At 46.9% G+C, this 25,923-nt stretch overlaps 1 protein-coding gene across 1 annotated transcript in view; it reads right to left on the minus strand.

The window, feature by feature from the left end:
• QSOX1 (quiescin sulfhydryl oxidase 1) overlaps positions 1 to 25,923 on the minus strand; it is a 78,452-nt gene that overhangs the window by 20,363 nt on the left and 32,166 nt on the right. The window contains exons 3-7 of the mRNA XM_081915085.1: positions 17,856 to 17,904; positions 16,719 to 16,821; positions 11,460 to 11,550; positions 7,492 to 7,637; positions 1,532 to 1,666 (exon numbers count right to left, since the gene is read on the minus strand). Coding sequence (XP_081771211.1) covers positions 1,532 to 1,666; positions 7,492 to 7,637; positions 11,460 to 11,550; positions 16,719 to 16,821; positions 17,856 to 17,904 — 524 coding nt within the window. The remainder of the gene's footprint in view (positions 1 to 1,531; positions 1,667 to 7,491; positions 7,638 to 11,459; positions 11,551 to 16,718; positions 16,822 to 17,855; positions 17,905 to 25,923) is intronic.

The following is a 25,923-nucleotide window of genomic DNA, read 5'->3' on the forward strand; positions in this document are numbered from 1 at the left end:
GAAGAAGGAAGCACCTCAACAACTAGCAGCTGTATTGCGGCTTGCATTTTTGTGGGACAGGGCTCATCAAAAGCCTCCTGCGTCCCAAGAAAGTTGGCCCTAGAACACAAACGCCTGAATTCATAATGAATCTCTTGGTTTTCAGAATGGCGCAAGACTTGCTTGTTGCCTTTGCAGCTTATCCCAATTCTCTCATGTCCGGAGTGAAGAAAAATGCTCTTTTCCCTTGGCCTAAAGGGTTGGTTTTTCTGTTTTTCTTTTTTCATTTTAAAGGAATGAATTTGATCACCTTTCCCAACTTAATTAGCATTTTCTGAAGGGAGTTTTCAAAAATTAGGGGCACCGCAAGGCTACTTTATCTGTTTTGTAGTACAGTCATACCTCGGGTTACAGATGCTTCAAGTTGCATTTTTTTTCGGGTTATGGACTGCTGAAACCCGGAAGTACAGTGGTGCCTCGGAAGACGAAAAGAATCCGTTCCGCGATTCTCTTCGTCTAGCGGTTTTTTCGTCTTGCGAAGCAAGCCCATTGACAGCTTAGCGGATTAGCGCTATTAGCGGTCTAGCGGCTTTTCGCGATCAGCTGTTAAGTGGCTTATCAGCGGATCAGCTGATAAGCGGCTTAGCGGCTTAGGAAAAGGGGGGGAAAGCGGGAAAAACCACGGGAAGTCGCAAAATTTTTTCGCCTTGCGAAGCAACCCCATAGGGAAATTCGTTTTGCGAAGCACCTCCAAAACGGAAAACCCTTTCGTCTAGCGGGTTTTCCGTCTTGCGAGGCGTTCGTCTTGCGGGGCACCACTGTACCGGAATGGGTTACCTCTGGGTTTCGGGGGTCACACATGCGCAGAAGCGCTAAATCGCACTTCGCGCATGCGCAGAAGCACCGAATCGCAACCCGCACGTGCGCAGACATGCAGCTGCGGGTTGCGAATGCTGCAGGTTGCGAATTGTGTGGGTTGCGAACGTACATCCCGCACAGATTACGTTTGCAACCTGAGCATCCACTGTACAGTGGTGCCTCGCAAGACGAAATTAATCCGTTCCGTGAAGCTCTTCGTATAGCGGTTTTTTTGTCTTGCGAAGCAAGCCCATTGACAGCTTAGCGGATTAGCGCTACAGCTGTCAAGCGGCTTCCAGCGATCAGCTGTTAAGCGGCTTATCAGCGGAACAGCTGATAAGCGGCTTAAGAAAAGGGCGGAAAAAGCGGGGGGAAACCCGCAGGGGGATGCAAGATTTTTTTCGTCTTGCGAAGCAACCCCATAGGGGAATTCGTTTTGCGAAGCGCCTCCAAAACGGAAAACCCTTTCGTCTAGCGGGTTTTTCGTCTTGCGAGGCGTTCGTCTTGCGGGGCACCACTGTATTCAGCAGAGCTACAGTGTTGTAAAGGAAGGGCCCTCGGCTAATGAGCTTGTGATGTCGAACCCTGACAGGGCCTTCATAAGCCACGAAGTGATGGAGGTGCTGCAAAAACAAAGCAGTGCTGAGCGAGAAGAAAGAGCAGAAGAACTGGAAGCATGAAAGGTGGTTCTCACCTGTCTATCACCTTCCAGGGCGCAGGTGTAGTAGGTGGTACAGGTGGCAGCACAGTGGGCTTGAAGGTGTCTCCTCTAACAACCCCAGGCAGTTTCTTCAGGAAGTCTGTGTAAAGTGGTCTCGAGTCAACATGCCTGCGTGGAAAGGAAAGCAGACCTTGAGATACCAACTGAGATCATGGGTGCTTTCACCCTTCCACCTGGCATCACGCAGCATTTCTGTATCCTTCTGTTGTGCTGAAGAAGAATTCCACGAAACAGTGGGTATATCCAGAATCACTGTTCACTACCTCTGTTTGCGGACCACTTTGGCAGCGTTGGACATCATAAAACAAAGTTTTACGGCTTGTTTTCACCAGATAAGTATCTGACCCATTGCTTCTTTCAGAGACTTGCATAGCCTACAAAGACTTATAAGACTTATTTGGTTCTCACAAGGGACGCGGGTGGCGCTGTGGGTTAAACCACAGAGCCTAGGACTTGCTGATCAGAAGGTTGGCGGTTCGAATCCCCGTGATGGGGTGAGCTCCCGTTGCTCAGTCCCTGCTCCTGCCAACCTAGCAGTTCGAAAGCACGTCAAGTGCAAGTAGATAAATAGGTACCACTCCTGCAGGAAGGTAAACAGCGTTTCCGTGCACTGCTCTGGTTCACCAGAAGCGGCTTAGTCATGCTGGCCACATGACCCAGACACTGTACGCCAGCTCCCTCGGCCAATAAAGCGAGATGAGCACTGCAACCCCAGAGTCGGCCACGACTGGACCTAATGGTCAGGGGTCCCTTTACCTTTACTTATTTGGTTCTATGTTTTCAAGAGAATCCACCAAGAGTGCACATTTTGTGACTTTCAGAGATTTATAAGATTTCTGTTCCGTATAGATTATATAAAGAGTTTATACTGATATTGCATTGTTGTACTTGGTCATCGTGTTGCTTTGGATATTACTGATAATTGTTTGCAACACAGGGGTTTAATTGTTTGGTTACTTATAGTCATGTGTGGGAAGGAGGGCAGACCTTGAGAGACCAACTGAGATCCTGGGTACTTTCACCCTTCTACCTGGCATCACACAGCCGTCCGGGTTTCAGAAAGTCAGCTTAACTTGCACGCAAAGGCGAACCAATCTGACCGCTCCCCCTTGAATCATTAATCCACACACATGCACAGCTGCAACTTTTCCACATCACTACCAGAAGTAAATTTCAGATGTTGGGCCAAGGAATCTGGGACAGAATGAGGGAGAAATTTCTGGAGCCACAATGGGATATCAGCTCCGCCCAAGGCATGATGGGTAACAGCAACAACCAGGGAAAAGACAGACATAACATTTCACAAGGACAGGAAGAAACACAACAGACAGAATAATTGCCACACACAGGAAGAACAAGGATATAATTCTGAGTGCCTCACTTGTAGTTTTATAAATCATTTAATGTGTCACTACAAATAGAAGTTACTAATATTGCAGTTGTTGTATAAGGGATAAGGCCTGGAATATAATTGAAATTAATAAGACTTTGGAAGGCAGAAGTAAAGAATATCATCAAACATAAATTCTAGCACACTTTGTCTAAATTATATAATTTGGTCTTAATAATTATATTATAAATTGGTATTGTTATAATGAGGCTATTATTGGATTGTAACTGAAAACTAGTAACAATTATTATTTTAAAGAGAGAGAGAAGGAGAAGGTGCTGTTGCTATGAGCTTGGAACAATAACCGTGGTTGTGATAGTGCAGTTCTGCAACATCAAACCTGACTTTCACCTCCCATGCTGTCTCCCATGTGCCCTTATGCGCTGAAAGCTGCGTGCACCCCCCCCCCGGCCCTGAATTGTTTGACTCTAGCTCACATCAGCCCTGGCCAATGGTCAGAGACGATAGAAGCTGTAGCCTAGACTTCTTTCCCACCGTCTTAGGTTTTCTGTGTCTCCCTGCCTCTCTCCCTATGACTGAATTCCCCATGGAATAAATCTCACCCTCCCTGTAGGATGCAAGAGGGAGCAAGCTCCGTGTCAGCCAGCCAGCCATTTTCAGGCAAAGTGGCACAGAGCAGGAGGTGGCTCTGAATATCCTGATGAGAAAACCCGACTCTGCCCGAAAGTGGAACAAAATGAGCAGGAAAGCTGCCCGCCCATTCTCTTTGAAAGACAGTTGTAAACAATTAACATCGTCTTGAAAGACCTGCATTGGCTCCCAGTACATTTCCGAGCACAATTCAAAGTGTTGGTGCTGACCTTGAAAGCCCTAAACGGCCTCGGTCCAGTATACCTGAAGGAGCATCTCCACCCCCATCGTTCAGCCCGGACGCTGAGGTCCAGTGCCAAGAGCCTTCTGGAGGTTCCCTCACTGTGAGAAGCAAAGCTACAAGGAACCCGGCAAAGGGTCTTCTTGGTAGTGGCACCTGCCCTGTGAAACGCCCTCCCATCAGATGTCAAAGAGATAAACAAGTACCTGACATTTAGAAGACATCTGAAGGCAGCCATGTTCAGGGAATTTTTTAATGTGTGACATTTTAATGTATTTTTAATCTTTGTTGGAAGCCACCCAGAGTGGCTGGGGAAACCCAGCCAGATGGGAGCGGGGTACAAATAAATAATAAAATAAAATAATAATAATAATAATAATAATAATAATAATAATAATAATAATAATGTTAGTAGGGTTACAATAAGTTTTGTAAGGTTAAATTTATCACTTATTATTAAGGGTGATTTTTAATTGAATATTTATTTAAGAATAGGATATAAAGGTAATAATAATAATAATAACAAAATGCAATATTAGAGTATAAATAAGAAAACCATGAGCCAAGGAAGAGGGAAGTCACAGGCCGAGATGGCCAATCGGTTTTTATGTACTATATATAAGATGGGTGTCATGTTTTAAAAATATTCAGAAATTTTTTTAAAAAAATTATTATTATAAAAAAAGGAAAGCTGCCCACCCGTGTGGGGGGAGGCGATGACAGTGGCAACAAAGCCCAGAAGGCAACAGCAGCCACTCTACTTTCTCAGCCGCGTGCCTCTCTGCAAGCAGATGGTCAGGAGACGTCAACATCAGGCAAACAATTTTCTCCTCTACCAGCAAGGAAAACAATGGCTCTCCTGTTGGGTGAAGCTGGCATGGAAGAACAAAGGCAGCCTCCTGCGGCATGGCTCACCGCCTCCCTGATTCGTTCTTGCAAATCCCATGTGCACCAGCTATGAAGCCAGCTACAACGAGCGTGGAAGAGGCTCCCCCCTCTTTGGCAAGGGGGCGAGCAGAACCGTCTCCTCTCCGAGCCCCATTCCTGAGGAAGACACAGTGCCCATGTGCCCCTTTGCCTGCCGCACTAATGCCTTCGCTGCCAGGTGGACATCAATCAAACTGCACGGAAGTTGGGGGGCTGGGAGGGAGGGAGGGAGAGACCATCTGCTTGTTATTTTCATGCCCTATTCAGCAGCAAGAATCCACTAGAGGGTCCAAGCCCAGGTCCTATTGTTCTCCGCCAGCATCTCCGAACCAGCCATTGTGTGGCTCCTAATGAACTTTTCCGCAACAAGAAAAGCAGGCAGAGGAGCAGAGCAGCTGGGTGAGAGGAGGGTCAGGAAACGAGAGCCGGTCGCTTGCCAGACTTGGAACACCGTGCTTGATTATATTCAAAGCTTCAAAAACTAAATCAAGTAAAAGCTCCTCTTCACAGTCTAGGTGGAGTCTTATAATCTGCAATTCATTAAGGAGAAAAAGACAGAAATCCACAACAGAAAATGAGAGTTCCTTGGCTACAGGTGTCAGCTACCAAGGCCACTGGGACAACAAGCGTATTACAATATACTGCCTTATCACAGAGCCTTCCAGTTCAGGTGGGACTATAGCTAAGTGACAAAAATGTGTATTTTGCATGCAGAAGGTCCTAGGTTCCATCACTGGTATCTCAGCGTAGGGCTGGAAAAACCTTGTGAGGTGCTGCCAGCTTCCTCCGCCCAAATAGTCCAGCTTTTCTAAGGTCTCAAGCTTGCAGACAAATACTTTAGAGGACTCTGTAGGTTTTAGTGTAGGAGGTTGTGGGACAAAACAGCAAGAGAAGGACAGGCATGCAATTATCTGGTCCAACTGCCTATCCATAATGGCTGCTCTACTGGTGCTTCCCATAGGAACATTCCAAGACACATTCCACACCCTCCATAAAGCGAGAGGCCTCCTTGCTCATTGGTTTCATCGCTAGGAGACATCCATGCTTGAGAAACACCTAAAGAGACATTCCCGTTCCTGGCTTCAGATGCAACAGGATCCTCCCTCCAGTGGAGAGTCTGTCATGCAGAGCGCAGGACGGCCCATGTTTTTCCCAACAAGCGCTCACATGCCCAAGCACCTGGCTAAGAACAATGCAGTTGCCAGAGTCCTGCCCATCTGCACAGATGGAGCTTCAGAACCAATGTCCTACCACAAAGATCGACCAGAAGAGGGGATATCTAGGAATCTGGATAGCTTTTCTTGTTTTGCGGGTTGACCAAATGTGACATCCCACAAAGAAAGTTATTAAAACCGGGGAAAGAATCCTGTGGCAGGGGGAACTCTGGCAAATTTCTAACCATCATTGTTACAGAGCAAAACCTAGGAGGACAGGGAACAGAGCCATAGCTAGGTGATCTTGCGCCCCTTGCAGAACTGTCCAGATTGCGCCCCCTAGTCATGGACAAATTATTTCTGCCTCTCCTCCAACCCCCACCCACCCACCCATTCAATTCGCCCTCTATTTAAAATTTTCTTATGAGGCAATAATCAATTTTTTAATTTATGGACATATTTTAGCCGATTTTGCTCACACACCCCAGCTATGGCCCTGACAGGGAATAGTTTTCCTCCAGCGTAATTCAAACTAGGTAGCAACTGAGTGGAAATATCCCAGAGGGGTTAACTGGGATGCCTTGAAAGCCTGGGTCATCCATTCCGTGGACAGCCACCCACACCAACTTTAGTCCCAAGCATAAAAGCCAGAGCTGAGGCTCACGATCAAAGAAGCTGGTACTTTCATTGACTGCAGAAGGGTAAGACCAGGACAGGGAACGCGGGTGGCGCTCTGGTCTAAACCACTGAGCCTCTTGGGCTTGCCAATTGGAAGGTCGGCGGTTCGAATCCCATTGAGCTCCTGTTGCTCAGTCCCAGCTCCTGCCAACCTGGCAGTTTGAAAGCACGTCAAAGTGCAAGTAGATAAATAGGTACCGCTCTGGCAGGGAGCTAAACGGCGTTTCCATGCGCTGCTCTGGTTACGCCAGAAGCAGCTTAGTCATGTTGGCAACATGACCCAGTAAAATTGTCTGCGGACAAACGTTAGCTTCCTCGGCCAGTAAAGCAAGATGAGCGCTCCAACGCCAGAGTCATTCGCAACTGGACCTAACGGTCAGGGGGTCCCTTTACCTTTTTAAGGCCAGGACAGGCAGCACACAACCATCTGGACCACAAGAACATGCCCAGTAACCCTACTGTATCTCCTATCATCTCCAGTGCTTGCACTCCCTCCCCCCATAATCACTGCATGCCCTCAAAACACACACCAACGAACAAGCAGTGCAGCTCACAACATGTTAGTCACATTTATGCAAATTTGTCCCGCACGCATCATTGATTGCAATGGCAGAACTGGGCCTTACCCTGATGATTGAATTCAGAACTGTTCAGAAATCCCGAGTCCCTCCGACACAAAACTTTCAACCTACTAAAGCAGAACCCAAAATCATTGCTATGGGGCTTGTGGAGCAGCCGACTCTTTTGCACTGGTCTTTTGAGAACCATTAATGCAGAGCGTTCCCAGGTTGTACAACTGGTACAAATAAGTACATATTTCTTTGGACTCCCTCCCAAGATCCGCGACTGTATGGTGAACCAGGTTGTTGTCAAATTAGGAGTCTTAAAGAAAATGAATAGGGATCGTAAGAGAGTTGCCAGATAAGGAGGTACAGTAAGAGTGGCAACTCACACAGGGATGCTGTTACACGAGCCGTTCTTGACAAGTAGGAGGCCAGAAGGGAAGGTGGTAATGTTGAAGCTCCTCACGAGCTCTTCGTTGCTCTTTGCGACTCGCCTCACTGCAATGTTCTCAAACTGGAGCATGTCCAGTGTGACCTAAAACCAGATACCACATTTAGTTAGTGTTGTGAATAGAGTTGGACTTTAATAGAGGGACGCAACAATCTATTTTTCTCCTCTGCCTCTAAACCCTCCATCTCAAAAATCTGTTTCTTCCAGAAGTGTTGCTGGACTCTTCTCTGCTGTTGACATTTTACCAAAACCCTGGCTGTACGGCATCCTCTCGCGCCCCGCCCATACAAATACTACTACTACTACTACTACTAATAATAATAATTTATTTATACCCTGCCCATCTGGCTGTGTTTCCCCCGCCACTCTGGGCGGCACCCAACGTAATAATAATAATAATAATAATAATAATAATAATAATAATAATAATAATAAAGTGATAAAACATCAAACATTAAAAACTTCCCTAAACAGGGCTGCTTTTAGATGTCTTCTAAAAGTCAGATAGCTGTTTATTTCCTTGACATCTGATGGAAGGGCATTCCACACACAGAAGATGTGGAATGGGAAACAGAGGCGCTTGTGACCTGCACCACCCCAGATCTTGAGCACTTGGCAGGATATCTGCAAAGCGAAGTCTACGTCCACGTTCAACATTTGGGAAACCTCACCGTACAAGGCTTCCTATTGCGTGGAGAGACTATACGCGAAGGCTCAATTTTGCAAATGCCCCGCCAAACTTGCCAGTGTTGGGGCGAGTAGGGGCTGCAGGCCCACTCCTGCCACCATGCAATGAGAGCATGTGCAGGAGATGTGCCATTTGAATAGGGCTTTGGAAAAGGGCATGAATGTTAGAATGATGTTGGAATGAATTTATGTGATTTTAGCAGAAATGTTACAAAGGTTTAGGAAAAAACAGACTGTTAATTGATGAAAGGAGGGAAAGTAAAGCTACATTAATATTAAGATAAATTACAGGACAAAAATTGGAAAAGATGGGAAGGATTTGCTGAAAGAGCTAACCGAACTAGAATACAAAAAAGGGAGGTGTGAGGAAGTCAAGAAAACAAGCAAATGAAAGATAAGGTATGGGAAGGTTCGATTTGTTTTTTAATTGTTTCTATTTTTCTGTTTTTTTATTGTGAAGTGTTGCCTTGTTTTTGTTTAATTTGGTGTTTTCCCTTCTTTTCTTTTTGTAACCTTTAAAACTTCAATAAATTTTTTTTTTTAAAAGGAAAAGGGCAGGGCTGCTACCATACTCTGGCCTCCACCCATGCTCTACAACGGCATTGTTAACTGGAAGTCATCTTAATACAATTACTGCAAGATTAGTAAAGGTAAAGGGATCCCTGACAGTTAAGTCCAGTTGTGGTTGAACTTTTTTGGGGGGAGCCAAATTGTTGAGCTTCTTGGGGGGGGGGGAAGCCAGTGATCTACCACAGATGTCCAGTGATCTACCGGTATAGGTGACATGCCTGATACAGTATAGGTGAAGCAGGAATGCCAGCTGAAGAATCACTTTTTCCCTGCCCTTCTCCAACAGAACCATGAACCAAACTGGGTGGAACTCCAGCTGCCTCCGAAACCAGTTGCCCAGTGTGAGTAATTTTGCTGAATTTCAAACTGCTAAAAGGACTGGCGAGTCAACAATGTTAAGTACATCCACAAAAGGAATGAGAAATTCTCCTTGCCATATGCTTGCTTCCCACCTCTTTTCCAGGGATTTGCCCGGCTTTACCAGTACTGTATGTACAACACTCCCAATGCCTTAGTCATGGAAAACTGCTCTGTTGACAGCCCGGCTACAGGTTACACCTACCTTGCGAGAACTCTGCCTGGGCAAAATTTGGAAGGCTCTCCTGCCAGCAGGCAGAGAAAGCTGGCATGCACTGAAAACCGTGTGCATGCACAATGAAAGGGGGTCTCTCCAAACACCCCTTACTGATCTCTTTTCTAACTTTATCTGTTCCTCATCCTCCCCCACTCCCAAGTCTTCAGGGAAGGTAAAGGTACCCCTGCCCTTGCGGGCCAGTCGTGTCCGACTCTAGGGTTGTGCACCCATCTCACTTAAGAGGCCGGGGGCCAGCGCTGTCTGAAGACACTTCCGGGTCACGTGGCCAGCGTGACGAAGCTGCTCTGGCAAGCCGGCACCAGCGCAGCACACGGAAACGCCGTTTACCTTCCCGCTATAAAGCGGTACCTATTTATCTACTTGCACTTAGGGGTGCTTTCGAACTGCTAGGTGGGCAGGAGCTGGGACTGAGCAATGGGAGCTCACCCCGCTGCGGGGATTCGAACCACCGACCATGCGATCGGCAAGCCCTAGGCGCTGAGGTTTTACCCACAGCGCCACCCGCGTTCCCTAGTCTTCAAGGATGTTGGCTGCAAAAGAGAGAAATAAGGGAGAGATCAACAGACTCAGAAAGTGAGCCAGGGTGAGTGGAGGCTGTGTGTGTGTGCATATTTGTGTGTGTTGTGCGCACACGCAGGTGAATTTTCTGTACTTTTCTCTGCTTGCTGACTTGAGTCAAAAGGCAGAGGTCTCACATCATGGTCCTGGCCACCACACTTGGGAGTGTTGTAGAAGGATAGGTTCTTTTGTCATGTATTTATATTAAAAAGGTAAAGGGACCCGACTGTTAAGTTCAGTCACGGACGACTCTGGGGTTGCGGCGCCATCTAACTTTACTGGCCAAGGGAGCCGGCATTTGTCCGCAGGCAGTTTTACTGGGTCATGTGGCCAGCATGACTAAGCCGCTTCTAGCGAATCAGAGCAGAGCACAGAAAAGCTGTTTACCTTCCTGCCAGAGTGGTACCTATTTATCTACTTGAACTTTGACGTGCTTTCGAACTGCTAGGTTGGCAGGAGCAGGGACCGAGCAGTGGGAGCTCACGCCGTCGTGGGGATTCGAACCACTGACCTTCCGTTTGCAAGCCCAAGGCTCAGTGGTTTAGACCACAGTGCCACCTGCATAGTTCTATATTTATATTATTTTGGTATAAAAGGCCTGTGTGACTTGGCTTGCCTGGGTCTGACCTGAAGCCAGAAGTTCTAGCTTAGCCTGTCAGGAAAAGGATGCTGAAGCAGCTCCTTGTGATAGCACAAGACCCTGTTGTTTTGCTTAATCCATGTTTGTTTTTGCTAATCGTACAGTTTGCAAAGGGGATTACTCTTAATGCTCTTGAAGAAAGAAGAAATATTGTGAAGCAACCAAAACACATCCTTCTAGCATGGAGTGAAATATGCTGGCCAAAAGAAAGCATTGTTTCTTTTCCCATTTGTATCTTTCCCATTTGTCAGTTGCAGACAAAGGTGTCCCTTGTGCATTTGTTACACACTGTCACACACACACACACACACACACACACACACACCACTTTACCGCAACACCAACCACTAGGTATACCTCTGATTGTAAAGGAGGGAATGTGTGTGTTTGTGTGTGTAACTAGGTGAGGGACCTGGACCCCAAAGAGGCAGAAAACATAATGGGGGAAAGGTGGAAAACCCACAAGGGAAGGCTCAACAAAAAAGGAGAGTTAGATTCAGGGCTTTGGGGGTACAGTGACACCTAGACTATTTTGTGCCAAGCATGCCCATTGAATGCAGTTATCTCCACTTTTCCATTCTGTTACAAAAGGGGGAGAAGATCCAGTTGGTTTTACGTTGGCTCCACTTCCCAATGATGCCTGTGCAGGAAAAGGCATGAAACATTCCCAGAGGCTCTGCGATAAGGGACATCTTGTGTAGTTCCATATAATTAATAAACAACTTTTTTAAAGAGAAAAAGTCACCCCAGACCTGCAGGGGCCCATTTGCAACAGAAAAGAGCGAAGGACCCTCTTCTCTAAAGCTAGGCTGCTGCAATGCATACATAGATTGTCAACCAGTCAATTAAGAGTCACCTCTCTGCCCAAAAAGGAGTCCTCCTTTTCAAATATCAGGGCCAAATAAGTCACGTTGTTGGTGTGGAAGAAGTCGTGAAGTTCTGCCGTACTGCAAAAGACAAAGAGGAACACACACGCTGAGCAACTCTGCTTTAAGTACAGGGCAAACAATTATTTCACACAGATTCAGACATCTCAACTTCCCCGCCGTTGGAGGAAATCCTCCCGGATTCTCATATTTTCCCCTTTGGGCACAGTATGGAACAGTACCTATCCTTTAATCTAGCTGGATCTATGGCCCTGTGAGGGATTATTATGGGATGGTTGGGTTGACACCTTTTCTTTACCCATCCTATTTTTGTGTTCTTGGGAGAGCAGCCCAATACAGAAATCTAGCAGGTGGTTCGTTGTTGTTTTCTTGGCATGGAGATCAGCGGTGCAAAAGGCTTCACAGCTGTTGCCCTGTGCATGCCAGGGTGGAATTATACATTACAAGAGATATGGAGCTGCAGCCCAAAATAGTGCAGAATTCTCCTCCTCCATAATGTCATAGATTCATCGAATCGTAGAGTTGGAAGGGAACCTGAGGATCATCTTGTCCAACCCACTGCAATGCAGGAATGCACCCTCTTACATCTCCATTGCCTGTCAGTGCTTTGATTTCTAAAGCCACAAAAAGACCCTGATATTGTACCCCTGATACTGATTTTTGGGCATCTCTTGGGGACATTTTTTATAATTTAAGTCCTTTTAATGATTACTTTGCACTGTTGTTAATGGTGCTTTATGTTTTACAGTGGTACCGCAGATTAAGTACTTAATTTGTTCCGGAGGTCCGTTCTTAACCTGAAACTGTTCTTAACCTGAAGCACCACTTTAGCTAATGGGGCCTCTTGCTGCTGCCGCGCCACCGGAGCATGATTTCTGTTCTCATCCTGAAGCAAAGTTCTTAACCCGAGGTACTATTTCTGGGTTAGCGGAGTCTGTAACCTGAAGCATATGTAACCTGAAGCGTATGTAACCCAAGGTACCGCTGTATTTGTGTGAGAGAGAGTTGTGTTGTGGCACCCTGATCTTTTTATGAGATTGGCAGATTACGAATACTTTATTAAAATAAATAAAATTAGCCCCAGGTGGTGGCGATTCTGGTCTGCTTACATTTTCTTCAATAAAAAACCAGAGGCCTACCTCCTGGGAATAACAGATTTGGATATTCCACAAAAGAGGAAGGGTATCTTTTTATATGCGACGGCGGCAGCAAGAGTTTTGATCGCAGCAAAATGGAAGAGTAATGAAATCCCCTCTATACAAGATTGGATCCAAAAGCTGACAGAATATGCCGAATTAGATGGTTTATCAGAAAAAATAAAGAATAAATCAAAACAGGAATTTGTTTCTAAATGGGAGGTTTTCAAAGGATATCTGAAAAATAAATATAGTAGTTTAAATTCTGCTGCAGCATTTGAGGAACTTCAGTAATAGTTGCTAGGTAGATAGAAGAACTTAGATTTATTGAGAATAAGTTTAATTATGAAAAAAATGTGTTTTGGGAATATGTAATATGATTTTGAAATATGGAACAGACGGGAAGTTGGGTCTTTAGTGTTAAGACCAATAGATGTTTTATTGTTTGCCAAGAAAATTATGTGTCTATGGTTATTTTTGTAATCTGTGTGTAATTTGGTATTTGTGTTTTTTGTGTGTTTTTTCTTTGTTGTATAAATAAATAAATAAAATTAAAAAAATTTTAAAAAAAGAAACCGACCATTTTCTGAAAACCAGGTAGTTATTAGATGCTTCGGTAAATGGTAAATAATTGTTAGAAGCCAGCCTCTCCAAACGCTCTATACAGCCTGGGCAAGTTAGAATCATGCTCTGAGTTTGTGAGCCATAAGCCTTCTGAAACATGCATAGCTCCGCTCTGTTAACAGGTCAGTTCCTCTAATCACCCATTTCCTTGCAGGAGATGAATGGAACATCAGCGCATGTATGCTGAGTGGATAATTGTATCTCCAGACCAAACGCATAAACTTGGACTGAAGACTAATCACTTAAGATGCACAAAGGAGGACTGGAACAGGAAGCTGCTGCATTCTGGAACTGAACTGCTCAGCTGCTATTTGCAGTTCAACAGTCTCCAGCAGGTAACACTTAAACAAAGGCTTGACAGTCATGGATGAACAAATGCCGTTTACTTTCCCACGCCAGTGAAGCCCACTTCTGTTCTGTGTGGCTTTCAGTATGTGGACACTTGATTCCGCTTTGAAATATTTCCTGCTCTTTCCTTTATCTGGTATAAAGTTTATTAATGACTGGAATAAATTTGTAACATACATCGAAGCAAATCTAGGAAACATTAAAATCACAGTAGGTGAAATATAAAACCTGCGACGTACAGATTTGGTCAAATAAAACTGCAGAAAGGTATTGTGTTTACATAGCCCAAACCGAGATGGAGGGAAGTCAATTAGTGTTTTAGCGTTGAATTGCTTGTTTATATGCTATGTGTGTTGTTTTCGGTTTCTTCGTATTTTTCGCACCATAGGGCGCACCGGGCCATAGGGCGCACCCAGTTTTTTGGGGGGGAAATAAAGGAGGGGGAAATTATTTCCCCCCCAGGCGCGGGGCTGGGACGGGGAAGCTCAAGCTTCCCCTGACCCCAGCCCCCAAACAGGCAAGTCTCCGCAAGCCGTGGGAGCGCTCCCGCTGCTTGCGGAGAGGTCCGCGAAGCCTGGACGCGCAGAGCTCAGCGCGCGCAGGCTTCAGCATGCAGGCAACTCTCCGCAAGCAGCGGGAGCCCAGCGCTGTCCCCCGAGTTTGCGGGGCTGGCGACGGGGAGGAGCAGGCTTCTCCCCCGCCAGCCTTCTAACCAAGTTGGGGGACAGCAGGATGGCGCCGTTCCGCCTCCCCACTGTCCCCTGAGCTTGTGGGGCTGGCGGTGGGGCTCTCCTGAAGCCTGGAGAGCGAGAGGGGTCAGTGCACACCGACCCCTCTCGCTCTCCAGGCTTCAGCGAAAGCCTGCATTCGCACCATAGGACGCACACACATTTCCCCTTCATTTTTGGAGGGGAAAAAGTGCGTCCTATGGTGCGAAAAATACGGTAATTTTACCACAAAAAACTGGGGAAACTTATTGACTCGAATATAAGCTGGTTCACCACACCACAAACCTCCTGGTGGGCTGGAGTGTGTGTGTGTGTGTGTGTGCGCGCGCGCACATGTGCACACGACAGAGGGGGTTTCTCTCTCCCCCCCCAGCCCCTCCCATCCCCCTGCTTACCTAGGGTGCTGCCGAAAGGGCTGCTTTCAGGTTGCTCGTTCCTCTGCCGCCACCATCAGGGACCCTCACTTGAGTATAAGCCGAGGGGGGCTTTTCCAGCATAAAAAATGTGCTGAAAAAGTCGGCTTATACTCGAGTATATACGGTACGTAAGCTATCTATATCTACATATCCCTCTGTGTGTGTGTGTGTGTGTGTGTGTGTGCGCGCGCAATTCAAAACACCATCTACCCGGAAGCCAACCCTAAATTGCAGCAACACCTATGTCTAACATTCAGTCCCACACACCAAGCAGGAAGTCTTTTGAGAACTAACTCCTTTTAATGAAAGGGCTGGCACTGTTGTTATTGCAATTATCTGTATATTTCTAATAGCTCATATATATTCATATAGCATTTTGATTCCATAAGTGTTTCACTTATGGTTCTTAAAGATTTTTTTATTTCTATGTTTATAGCTGCAAGCTGCCAAGCTGCTTTGAGTCCCTGTCTGGGAATAAGGTGGGAAATAGTTTGGATGGAAAAGAACAACAACTCTCCTCCTAGTTGTTACTTCAGCTCACATGTGGAATACGCACCAATCTACACCTCCCGTTTCCAGCTGTATTCAAAAGGCACATAGGCCTCTGGTAAACAGCAGTTTCTGAGACAGTTATTGTCCTCATGTGGGAAAAGGTATAGTTCAAGGACCTAAATATACAGAAATCTGTGTCATAGCTCCCGTTACTGCTTCTTTCCCCACATGGGTGAGTCAAGATAAATGGGTTGAAATTTGGGAGCTTTGTGGGGGGCGGGTTTAACAGATGTAATCCCCTTGCCTCAAAGTCTTGAATCTGAAATTGATTCTCTTTCTTCTTAAGGTATAAAAGCCTGCTTGACATAGAAATGTTAGAAGCATCCCAGATAGTGGAGCCTTGCTGCTGCTGCTGCTGTTAAACATACCAGGACAAGGTTTCCCAACGTGCTTATTGACCCCCTGGGGTCGCTGGGACTGTGCAGGGGGTGAATGGAGACCTAGGGGGTCTGAAAGGGGGTAAAAAGTACCTGGGGTGGAAATAAGTTTACAAGGTATAGCATGTAAAAAAAAAATAGAAACGATAAGCTTCAGAATTAAGGGGCATGGGTGTCCAGACTGGACCTCCCTTGTCAATGAGGAACCTCTGTATTTGATCCTAAGATCCCACAATACAACAATATTCTCAAAGTCACAAGCCCAGTCCTTATACACTTGTTAAAGTGCATCAGGTGCAGCCATCTCAGCACAGAGGTGAAGAAGCATGGTATCATTAGAGCTGCCTCCCTTACTTTTTACATTTTATGATTCCTAATAATAGGGCTTACCGTATTTTTCGCCCTGTAGGACGCACTTTTTCCCATCCAAAAAATGAAGGGGAAATGTGTGTGCGTCCTATGGGGCGAATGCAGGCTTTCGCTGAAGCCTGGAGAGCGAGAGGTGTTGGTGCGCACTGACCCCCCTCTCTCTCCAGGCTTCAGGAAGCTATCCGCAAGCCTTGCAAGCGCGGAAGGGGGTTGCTGCCAAGCTCGCAAGGCTTGCGGGCAGCACCCTGCAGCCCGAAGCACAGGGCACCCTCCGGAGGGCGCCCCGTGCTTTGCGCAGGTGTCCGAAAGCCTTGCCAGCCCGCGGGAACTCCCGCCGGGCACGCAAGGCTTGGGGCGGCAGCCTGTTCTGGGGGCTGGGGTTGGGGGAAGCTCAGGCTTCCCCCGCTCCAGCCCCCGCGCCTCGGGGGGAAATAATTTTTTTTCCCTTTATTCCCTCCCCCCCAAAAAACTAGGTGCGTCCTATGGGGCGAAAAATACGGTAATAAACGCCAATTGGATACTGATATTTCTTGACTTTATTCCGTTTACCCCTCTAAGAGGGAGTCAATGGAAATTTTGCAAAGGGTGAGTGAACTCACAAGTCTGGGAAAGCCCATGCTAGGCTTTGCATTGCTATAATTGTTTCTCATGCTATGATGCATTCTCCACCCAAATTACCTAATTGGCTCTAGCGGTGGGCAGGCGGGAGGCCACAGGTCTCTATGGCTCTCTATTGAGGTGATGATGGACTCTGTGAGGCTCCGAATGTCGTCTCCTTTATCTGTACAAGGAAGAAAGCATATCAGGGTCACAATTCCGGCCAGGAGCTCTGCACCAGCCTACATGCCCCCGCACCTGCCACATCCTAGGAAATGCACAACAGCAGCTTCTCTCATGTCGGATTCCTTGGGATCATTATGGGATGGTGTTACTCAAAGTCAGGCGTTCTCCTTACTCTACCTTTCGGTGGCAGGAAGCAACCTGGGCCTGGGAATCTCGAGACAAAATAAATGCTGCCTGGATATGAGATAAACATTGTGCCAGGCTGCCACCCATACACACAACCCTACGCTTAGACCTAAACACAGCCAGGGAACCACTCCCAACTTAACTCCTACGTGGTTCATGTCAGACAGATACTATCTTTTCTCCAATCTTCAGTCTTCATGCCTGAATGGGGATTCCCTTTTCGGAAAGCATGAATCATTTTGGAGACTTTCCTCATGCAGAATTTCTCAAACTCTGCAGTAATGAACCTTCTGCAGGTGAGGAAGAACAGGAGCAGGACCCTCCCTTCGGTTCAAATGGAAGCAGCCAAGGCCTATTGGGCGCTTTTCTTTTCTTGATTATGGGATTCTTGGTTATGATTATGTGTGTTCCTTCAGACACACAGGCCCAGTACGAGAGTGAAGGACTTCCAGGAAAGCCATTAATCTTCCTAGAAACATAGGGGGGCACGTTTGATTTGGGGGGGGGAATATGAATCCTGAGACAAAAATGAGAATGAAAATGAAAGCGTGGAATTGGTCTCACGCTGCTGATTGTGAGATGAGGGACATGTTGACATTTCCTGGTCAAATTAAGAGACATCGCGGAGGGGGGAAAGTTCAAAGGGATTGTGCCACACCCATCAACGACCTAGGGGACATTTTATGGAGGGTGACCACCAGCTTTGATTACCCTATAATTCCTGATTCTGATTCATGAGCTTGGAGGCTGGTAAGTGGGTACCCCTCTCTAGGCAGGCCCAGCCTAGTAAACTAAACTCCAGCCATAACTTCTAGCTTAGGTAGGAATTGACTTCAGGATACGTACGGTGAAGTCTGACGCCATCCTCGGGCTTCGTGGAGAACGCCTTGAAAAACTGGAAGGAAAGAGACCCTACGGTTAGGTTTTGCTTTTAAAGACTCGCTTCTGTCAAGTCTGTTACTGTGCCTCCAATTGCCTAAGCGGCTGAGTTGTAAGGTTGAAACCCGGTGAGATCACCCGCCTCTTAAGCAGATATGGAGCTGGAAAAAGAGGATGAGTGCAGCCAATCCCTGGACATTTTGGAGAAGAATAGCAACGTGGGGCAGGCGTTCCTTGCCCCCCACAGGGTGCCAAGCCAAGGGGGTGCAAAATGGAGAAGGTCCGTAATTGAGAAGATCCATTTGGGGTCGCCAAATTTTGGCCTCGCACAAGGAGCTGTATTATGAAAGACTATCAGATTCCACCCCTGAGAACAGCAAATTGGGTCCCGATTCCTTTTCCCCAGAAAAGGGAAGTTCCTCAAGTTCGCCTGCCTCCATTTCACTTTTTCTGCAAGAGCACTGCATGTTGGAGTACGGTATGAGTATAGTAGCGTATTTTTTGCTCTATAAGACTCACTTTTTCCCTCCTAAAAAGTAAGGGGAAATGTGTGTGCATCTTATGGAGCGAATGCAGGCTGCGCAGCTATCCCAGAAGCCAGAACAGCAAGAGGGATTGCTGCTTTCACTGCGCAGCGATCCCTCTTGCTGTTCTGGCTTCTGAGATTCAGAATATTTTTTTCCTTGTTTTCCTCCTCCAAAAACTAGGTGCGTCTTGTGGTCTGGTGCATCTTATAGAGCGAAAAATACGGTATTTAATGTGGATACATTATGCTGCTGTTTGTACATGCCAGTAGGTTGGTGGCTGGGGTTGGGTAGAGCTTAGATAGCAATTTGTGGTATGCCGTTTGACTGCTAGCGATTGGTTTTGCAAAACCACTGAATACAGAACGAAATATCAAGCGTTGCAAAATGAGATGGTGAAACTCCTGCTTTCCAAAACCCTGCTCCAACTGCCACTGAGCAAGAGCACACAGTTTGCTTTGGCAAATGGGAGGGAAGGATTGGCAAAGGGAAAGAGAAGGAGCAAGGGTGCGAGGAACTGAGCCCATCCTGTTCTGCAGCTGCAGCGGATCCGTTAAAGCAGACCAGCTCAACCCGCCAAGCCAAGCAGGGCCTCAGGAAACCTAATGCCGTTTCCGTGTGCTCTGACACTTGTCAGGGTGTCCCGTTGCGCCAGAAGCGGTTTAGTCACGCTGGCTACACAACCCGGAAAGCTGTCTGCGAATAAACGCCGGCTCCCTTGGCCCGAAAAGTGAGATGAGCGCCACAACCCCATAGTCACCTTTGATGGGACTTAACTTTTATAATAAGTCTAAGGTCTCAAATATAGAACAAATGTTCATAAATGTACAAGGCAAACTCATACATAAGTATATAAACCACCTGTCTGAAATAGTACAGAACAATCCTGAAGCCATTTTGACTCTGCCAAATTGACCTCAAATATTTCTCTGCAAGGAGGAAGGAAATGGGAAAAAGCTTTCTGATTGTCTTTGGACTGTAGGGGCTTATGAGGAGATTTCACCCCTCCCATATCCAAGAATCTGCTGATGAGTCTGGTGATTTTCCAGAGAGGAGGGACGGTGTTCTGCTCTCTACTTATTCCGCTCCAGCCTAACATCAGTCAGTCAGTCAGTGTGTCGGAGAGAGAGAGACTGAGTGTTAGAGATTGTGTGTATAGATAAGGTTGCTGCTAAGAGCAGCTGCAGACACTCAGTTCAGTTCAGTTTTTTAGTTTAGACCTCATTTAGCTCTGTATATAGTTGTATATTATAGTTGTAGATAGAATAAAGATATTCTACAGAGCTGCTCTCCGAGTCGTTTATGCTCTGCTATACTCGGCTGTGCGACGACTGTCTTCTTGTGGGAGTGAATCCGGTGCTCACAACTCTAAGCTGTGAGTCCACAGCACTTTGACCTGTTCCTGTGCAGAAGGTGGTCTCTGGAAGTGCTACCCAGCTCGCCTAGCCCAGTCGGGGTTGAAGTAGATGAGTCCAGTTAGTGGCACTGGCTCAAGGGCAATGCTGACATCTTACACCTCACTTTTCAAAAAGGTAAAGGACCCCTGGATGGTTAAGTCCAGTCAAAGGCGACTATGGGTTGTGGCGCTCATCTCGCTTTCAGGCTGAGGGAGCCGGCGTTTGTCCACAGACAGCTTTCTGGGTCATGTGGCCAGCAGGACTAAACTGCTTCTGGTACAGCAGAACACTACGATGGAAATGCCATGTACCTTCCCGCTGCAACAGTACCTATTTATCTATTTGCAGTGACGTGCTTTTAAACTTCCTAGGGTGGCAGGAGCTGGGACAGAGTTTTTCTCCCTTTTCAAATACAGTCTGGCAAGTATATGTTAAGCTGAGCAAACTATCAATATGCGTAAGAGATTCAGGAACTAAAGTATTTACCTTCTCAAAGGAATGGCCAGCCTACCCAGAAAATGCAATCAAGTAAGGCATTAGCAGGCAGACAGGAGAATCTGCTGGAGGCCTCTCCTTCTGTGACGTATGTTTGGGGAGGGGGGGTCCTTGGGCTACAGGGTGGGCAATTTAAAAAGTCTTTATAAGGGCTTGTGCACCATTGTTAGGTGTTCTCCTCCCTCCTGCATGTGGTGAGTGCTGTAAACAAATAAATCTGCCCCTTTTCCCTTATGGGGTATCCAAGAGCCGATATAGAGTCCTTACGTAGGTTCCGTATTGGTAGGAGAAAATAACAGAGGCCAACCAGAGTATATTGAGAAGCAAAGCAGCTAGTAAGCCTGATCTTTATTGATCTGTTGCAACAAGGTACTCCCCTCACACGCAGGAGGGAGGAAGAACCCAGAACAAAAGTGTGCCTGCCCTTATACAGACATTTTAAATTCCCTCCCTGGAGTCCAAGACCACCCCCAGAAACATCATACTTACATCACAGAAGGGGTGTATCTCAAGACCACCACCCCAGATACATCATACCTACATCACAGAAAGGGCGGTCTACAGCAGAAATCTGAGTGCTTTGTTTACCTCCTGTCTGCCAGGTTATCTATTTAATGGTCGCTTGATTGGATTGCCTGGGGAGCCTGGCCAGTCTTTTGTAATGATAAATACTTAGTTCCTGAGCCAGGTCACAGGCTCACACCCTATTCATATCTTAAATGTGCCCTTAAGACAGGATTTGTAAAGGAAAAGACAATGGGGAGGCTTTTCCATTTTCCTTTGACCTTGCAGAGAAAACATTTGGTCATTTTTGGAATCAAAATGGTTTCAGTTCGGTCTTCCTGTGCTGATCTATGTACGTGCTTGGTTGGTACACTTATGAACATTTAGCATATATCTAAGACCTCAAAATTCCTATCACATGAGCTGGGACCCTGTTGCAACAGTTTATTTCCTTTAATAAAGATCAAGCTTACTAGCCACTTTGCTTTCAATATACTCTGGTTGGCCTTTGCTTTCTCTCTGACCGACAGAGATCTCCTGAGGGTCTCTATAGGAGCTCTGGATACCCCACAAGGGAATTAGAGGTATTTTTCTTATAACATAACCATCCAGAGGTTACCTTTTTACCTAAATGTGGAAGGGCTGGCAACCACAACAAGAACAACAACAACAACAACAACAACAACAACAACAACAACAATTTATTATTTATACCCCGCCTATCTGGCTGGGTTTCCCCAGCCACTCTGGGCAGCTTCCAACAAAATATTAAAATACAATGGTCTGTTAAACATTAATAGCTTCCCTAAACAGGGCTGCCTTCAGATGTCTTCTAAAAGTTTGGTAGTTATTTTTCTCTTTGACATCTGGTGGGAAGGCGTTCCACAGGGCGGGGGCCACTACCGAGAAGGCCCTCTGCCTAGTTCCCTGTAACTTCGCTTCTCGCAGTGAGGGAACCGCCAAAAGGCCCTCAGAGCTGGACCTCAGTGTCCGGGCAGAACGATGGAGGTCAAGACGCTCCTTCAGGTATACTGGACCGAGACCAAGCCCAACAAAGCCCACAGGCAATAAGTAGCCTGGGCCACACTCTTTGGCCACAGTAAAATCCTGCAAGCTCTGAGCTGTGAGCAAGCAACCTCATGCGAAAGGCATGGGCTGTTGACCAGCCTTTGCCCTCAGCCTCGCTGTGGGAATTTTGTCAAGTGGGGCTAATCTAGGACAGCCAGTGCTCCCAGACCTTCAGAAAGGAACAAGCAGTCCGAGATAAGGGAGATCTTCCTTTCTTTTTTTGTACACTCCTCCAGCGCTGCAGGAATCCTGCCTGGGAGGTTCTAGGCACAGGCTGATTAGGCGTCAGGAAAAGGGGGAAAACAAACAATAAAGAGAAAGAGAGAGAACAAAAACTCTCAGAGCCAAAAGGGAGGCGGAGGGAAATAAATCCGCTTGGCGGTCTAACTCCTGGCAAAGGTCCCAGTGAACAAACAGAGCTTGTAGCTGCAAACACTGCACGTCTAGAGGCACACAATCGAATGAACTCCAAAACTGAGTTCCTTTCTCCCCACATATTTAAGCAGCAGCGCAAGCTGAGAGGAGCCCTCACAGATCCTGTCTGAGTGCTCAGTGGCAGCCCCAGAAAGACAGAGAAGCTTGAAAGGGGGCTTCTTTGCCTATTCATCTCCCCAGTCCAATTTTTAAACAAAGCACATTTTGAGAAACCTTCATCTCCAAAGAACCTCTGTTAAAGCATAATAATAATAATAATAATAATAATAATAATAATAATAATGGGGGGAGAGAATATCCAAAGAACTCTGTTAAAGCATAACAACAACAACAACAACAACAACAACAATAAGGGGCAGAATATTGCAGCCCCTACATATTGAAACCATACATAAAGAATTTTAACAATACTGCTTGCCTTCGCTTTTCTCCCTTCCAGGATTACAGTGGTACCTCGGGTTAAGTACTTAATTGGTTCTGGAGCTCCTTTCTTAACCTGAAACTGTTCTTAACCTGAAGCACCACTTTAGCTAATGGGGCCTCCTGCTGCTGCTGCACCAACGGAGCACAATTTCTGTTCTCATCCTGAAGCAAAGTTCTTAACCCGAGGTACTATTTCTGGGTTAGCGGAGTCTGTAACCTGAAGAGTCTGTAACCCGAGGTACCACTGTACTAGGATTACACACAAACCTGAGCCTTCTGCCTAAACTGCTGAAGGCAGTTAGTGACATTTGCTGGGAGCTGCGAGTGGGTAAAGTGCTGATGTGGGGCATGTTATCTGTCGAGGGGCGAGCTATCGATGGGCCTGGTGGTAGCAGCAGAGAGGACCAGAACCTTTTCTGCAACCCACTTCTCTCATACTCAGGCTTCCGGGGAAAGGGCCGGCTGCTCTTGGCAGTTGCCCAAACTGCTTGCTTGCATTTGGGCTTCCCTCCATGCCCCTACTGAATTAGGCCTGAGGCCACAGGTTATCTGCTCCTGCCCTATTAGGCCTAGGAACACAGGAAGATCCTTCCTTCCCAACCCATCCATCTCACTGCTGTCCGGACCAGTACGGTGGTCTAACCTGCAGCCCTCCCAGGTGTTGCTGACGAGCAACTGCCTCATTAATGAGCACAGCCTCATTAACTTAGGCCTGAGGCCACAGGTTATCTGCTCCTGCCCTATTAGGCCTAGGAACACAGGAAGATCCTTCCTTCCCAACCCATCCATCTCACTGCTGTCTGGACCAGTACTGTGGTCTAACCTGCAGCCCTCCCAGGTGTTGCTGACGAGCAACCCTGGCCATTGGGCTATGCTGGCAGGGCCTGATGGGAGTAGTAGTTCAACAGCATTTGGAGAGCAGGAGGCTAGCGACCTCTGGGCTAGACTGACAAGCAGCAGCTCTTTCCAGGGCTTCAGGTAGAGGTTCTACCTGGACCTTACCTGCAGCATCGAAAGCAGACGCTACAGCCCACGCTCCAAGCGATTACCTTGGAAACGAAATGCTTTGGTCCGATCGAGGAAGGTAATCGTTACATTTGCTAGCTCTTCCCTTACAGAAAATGGTTTGTTTTGTGGGAAATATTGTCAGCTCAGTGAGGTCTCCTTGACTGCCCTCCCTGGGTGACAGGTTGTTCTGCTCCCTGATTGCTGTCTGTTATGTGGTTCGTTCAGCTTTCGCTCCATCCTCAAGCTTTCCCTGCCAGCTGTGCGTTTACTTCCTACCTGCCTCAAGGTATCCAAGCCAATGTTTGTTTAATGGGCTGGCCCTGAAATCTGTTTGCAGGATTAGACAGTGCGTGAGCGAAAGGGAAAGCGGAGGTCAGTGCCACATCAGCAGGTTTCCCCGGAGATCTTAGAAGGCTTCTAGCAAGCGGCAGAATAAAAGCATTTCCAAGTGGGAGAGAGGGAGGGAGGCATGTCTGGAAAACTAATGCTGGAGATCTCTGAACAGGGTCTCCTGCACTTTAAAAAAATGTATATAACTTAAAAGATGTTGAATTTAATCATTTAACACTCCTCTGATGGGTCTAGGTCCCAGCACTGGGGGACGAGTGTCTTCCCCCCTCTTATTATCAGTCCCCACCCTCCTAAATTGCCATTTGCCTCTGGTCCCTAAAAAAATACATTGGGGGGGGGGCGCGAGACTGCCTTGGCCCCCAGGAATTGGCGCCTATGTCCTGAGCTATATCTAGTTTGGCCCTAACCCTCTCCCAGGGAATGTAATGTGTCATTAGATTAAAATCGTGCTAAAGTGGCAGGTTTATAGAAGACCTGTCAAGCCCCCACCATCACCCTCCCAGGTCACACTGGGCGATGGGTCCCTTTTCTCACTGACTGCTGCGGCCCCAGACAGAAACATTGGCTCCTGCTGGCTAGAAAACAAAGCAGCTTTATAATGTCAAGACATGCGGCAAGTTGCACCCCACACTGTGGGAATGGAGGGGGTGAGCTTTACATTGGAGTCGAGGAGCAGAAATTCCCAGGAATTTTTAAGGTTCTGTTCCGTAATCGCGAGGGCTGAGGGCTCATGGTTTACAGTGGTACCTCTGGTTGCGAACGGGATCCGTTCCAGAGCCCCGTTCGCATCCTGAAGCGAATGCAACCTGCGTCCACGGGTCGCGATTTGCCACTTCTGCGCATGCGCGTGACATCATTTTGAGCGTCTGCGCATGCATGAGCGGCGAAACCCGGAAATAACGCGCTCCGTTACTTCCGGGTCACCGCGGAGCGCAACCCAAAAATGCTTAACCTGAAGTTACTTCAACCCAAGGTATGACTGTATTTTACATGCTGTAGATGGAAATGGAGGTTCTCGGGTTCTTCTCTGAAGGCCAACGGTTGCGTTTTTGTGCACCAATGCAGTCCAGGTTTAATACAGAACAACCCTACCTATTGACACACATCCCTGGCGTGTGTCATATAATGTTGCCGGAAGGTTAGGGAAGGAATTGCTACCCCACACAGCCCATGTAGAAAGGAGAGTTTCTGGGCGGAGAGAAACTATGGCTATTCTAATGGCGCACTAAGATGGATGCATTGCATCTGTTTCTTGATGCAATGCATCCATCTTAGTATGCCATTAGACTAGCCATGGTTTCTCTGTGCCTGAATTCCTTGGGGCTGCCCTAACTTTCCTTTCAACGGATTCCAGTACATGCCTCCGGGATAGATCACACAGCTCCATCAAATCATCATAGCAGTTATGAGCACGAGTCCAGAACTGGAAAGTTCCCAGTTCAAATCTCACCTCATTCTTGAAAACAGCTTTAACTATGCAAGCCATTGTTCCCGAAAGCTTACTCCAAATGCGCTACGGCTTACCTTACCTTACCTTACAATAATGTTGCAAGAGCAGCTGAAATACTGTGAAAATCTTCATGCCCCGAGGAAAAGGACCATATAAATGCTAATGAGTGTGCATCTGAGGAACATTCTTCCCCTAGGAGAGCTGGGAACAATTCATTTCAAGCCTAACCATTTTCTGGTGATGTTTTGGCACATATCCCAAGGTTTTCTAAAGACACTAATTATTCCTACCCAGCAGTGTAGCCAAGGTCCCCACAGGAATGGGCCTGGCTTCTTCCTACAAACCAGTCATGGGGGCTTGACAATAAACACAGAAAGAGG

This window comes from Podarcis melisellensis (assembly GCF_964234715.1).
Source record: "Podarcis melisellensis genome assembly, chromosome: 6".
Lineage (NCBI taxonomy): Eukaryota > Metazoa > Chordata > Lepidosauria > Squamata > Lacertidae > Podarcis > Podarcis melisellensis.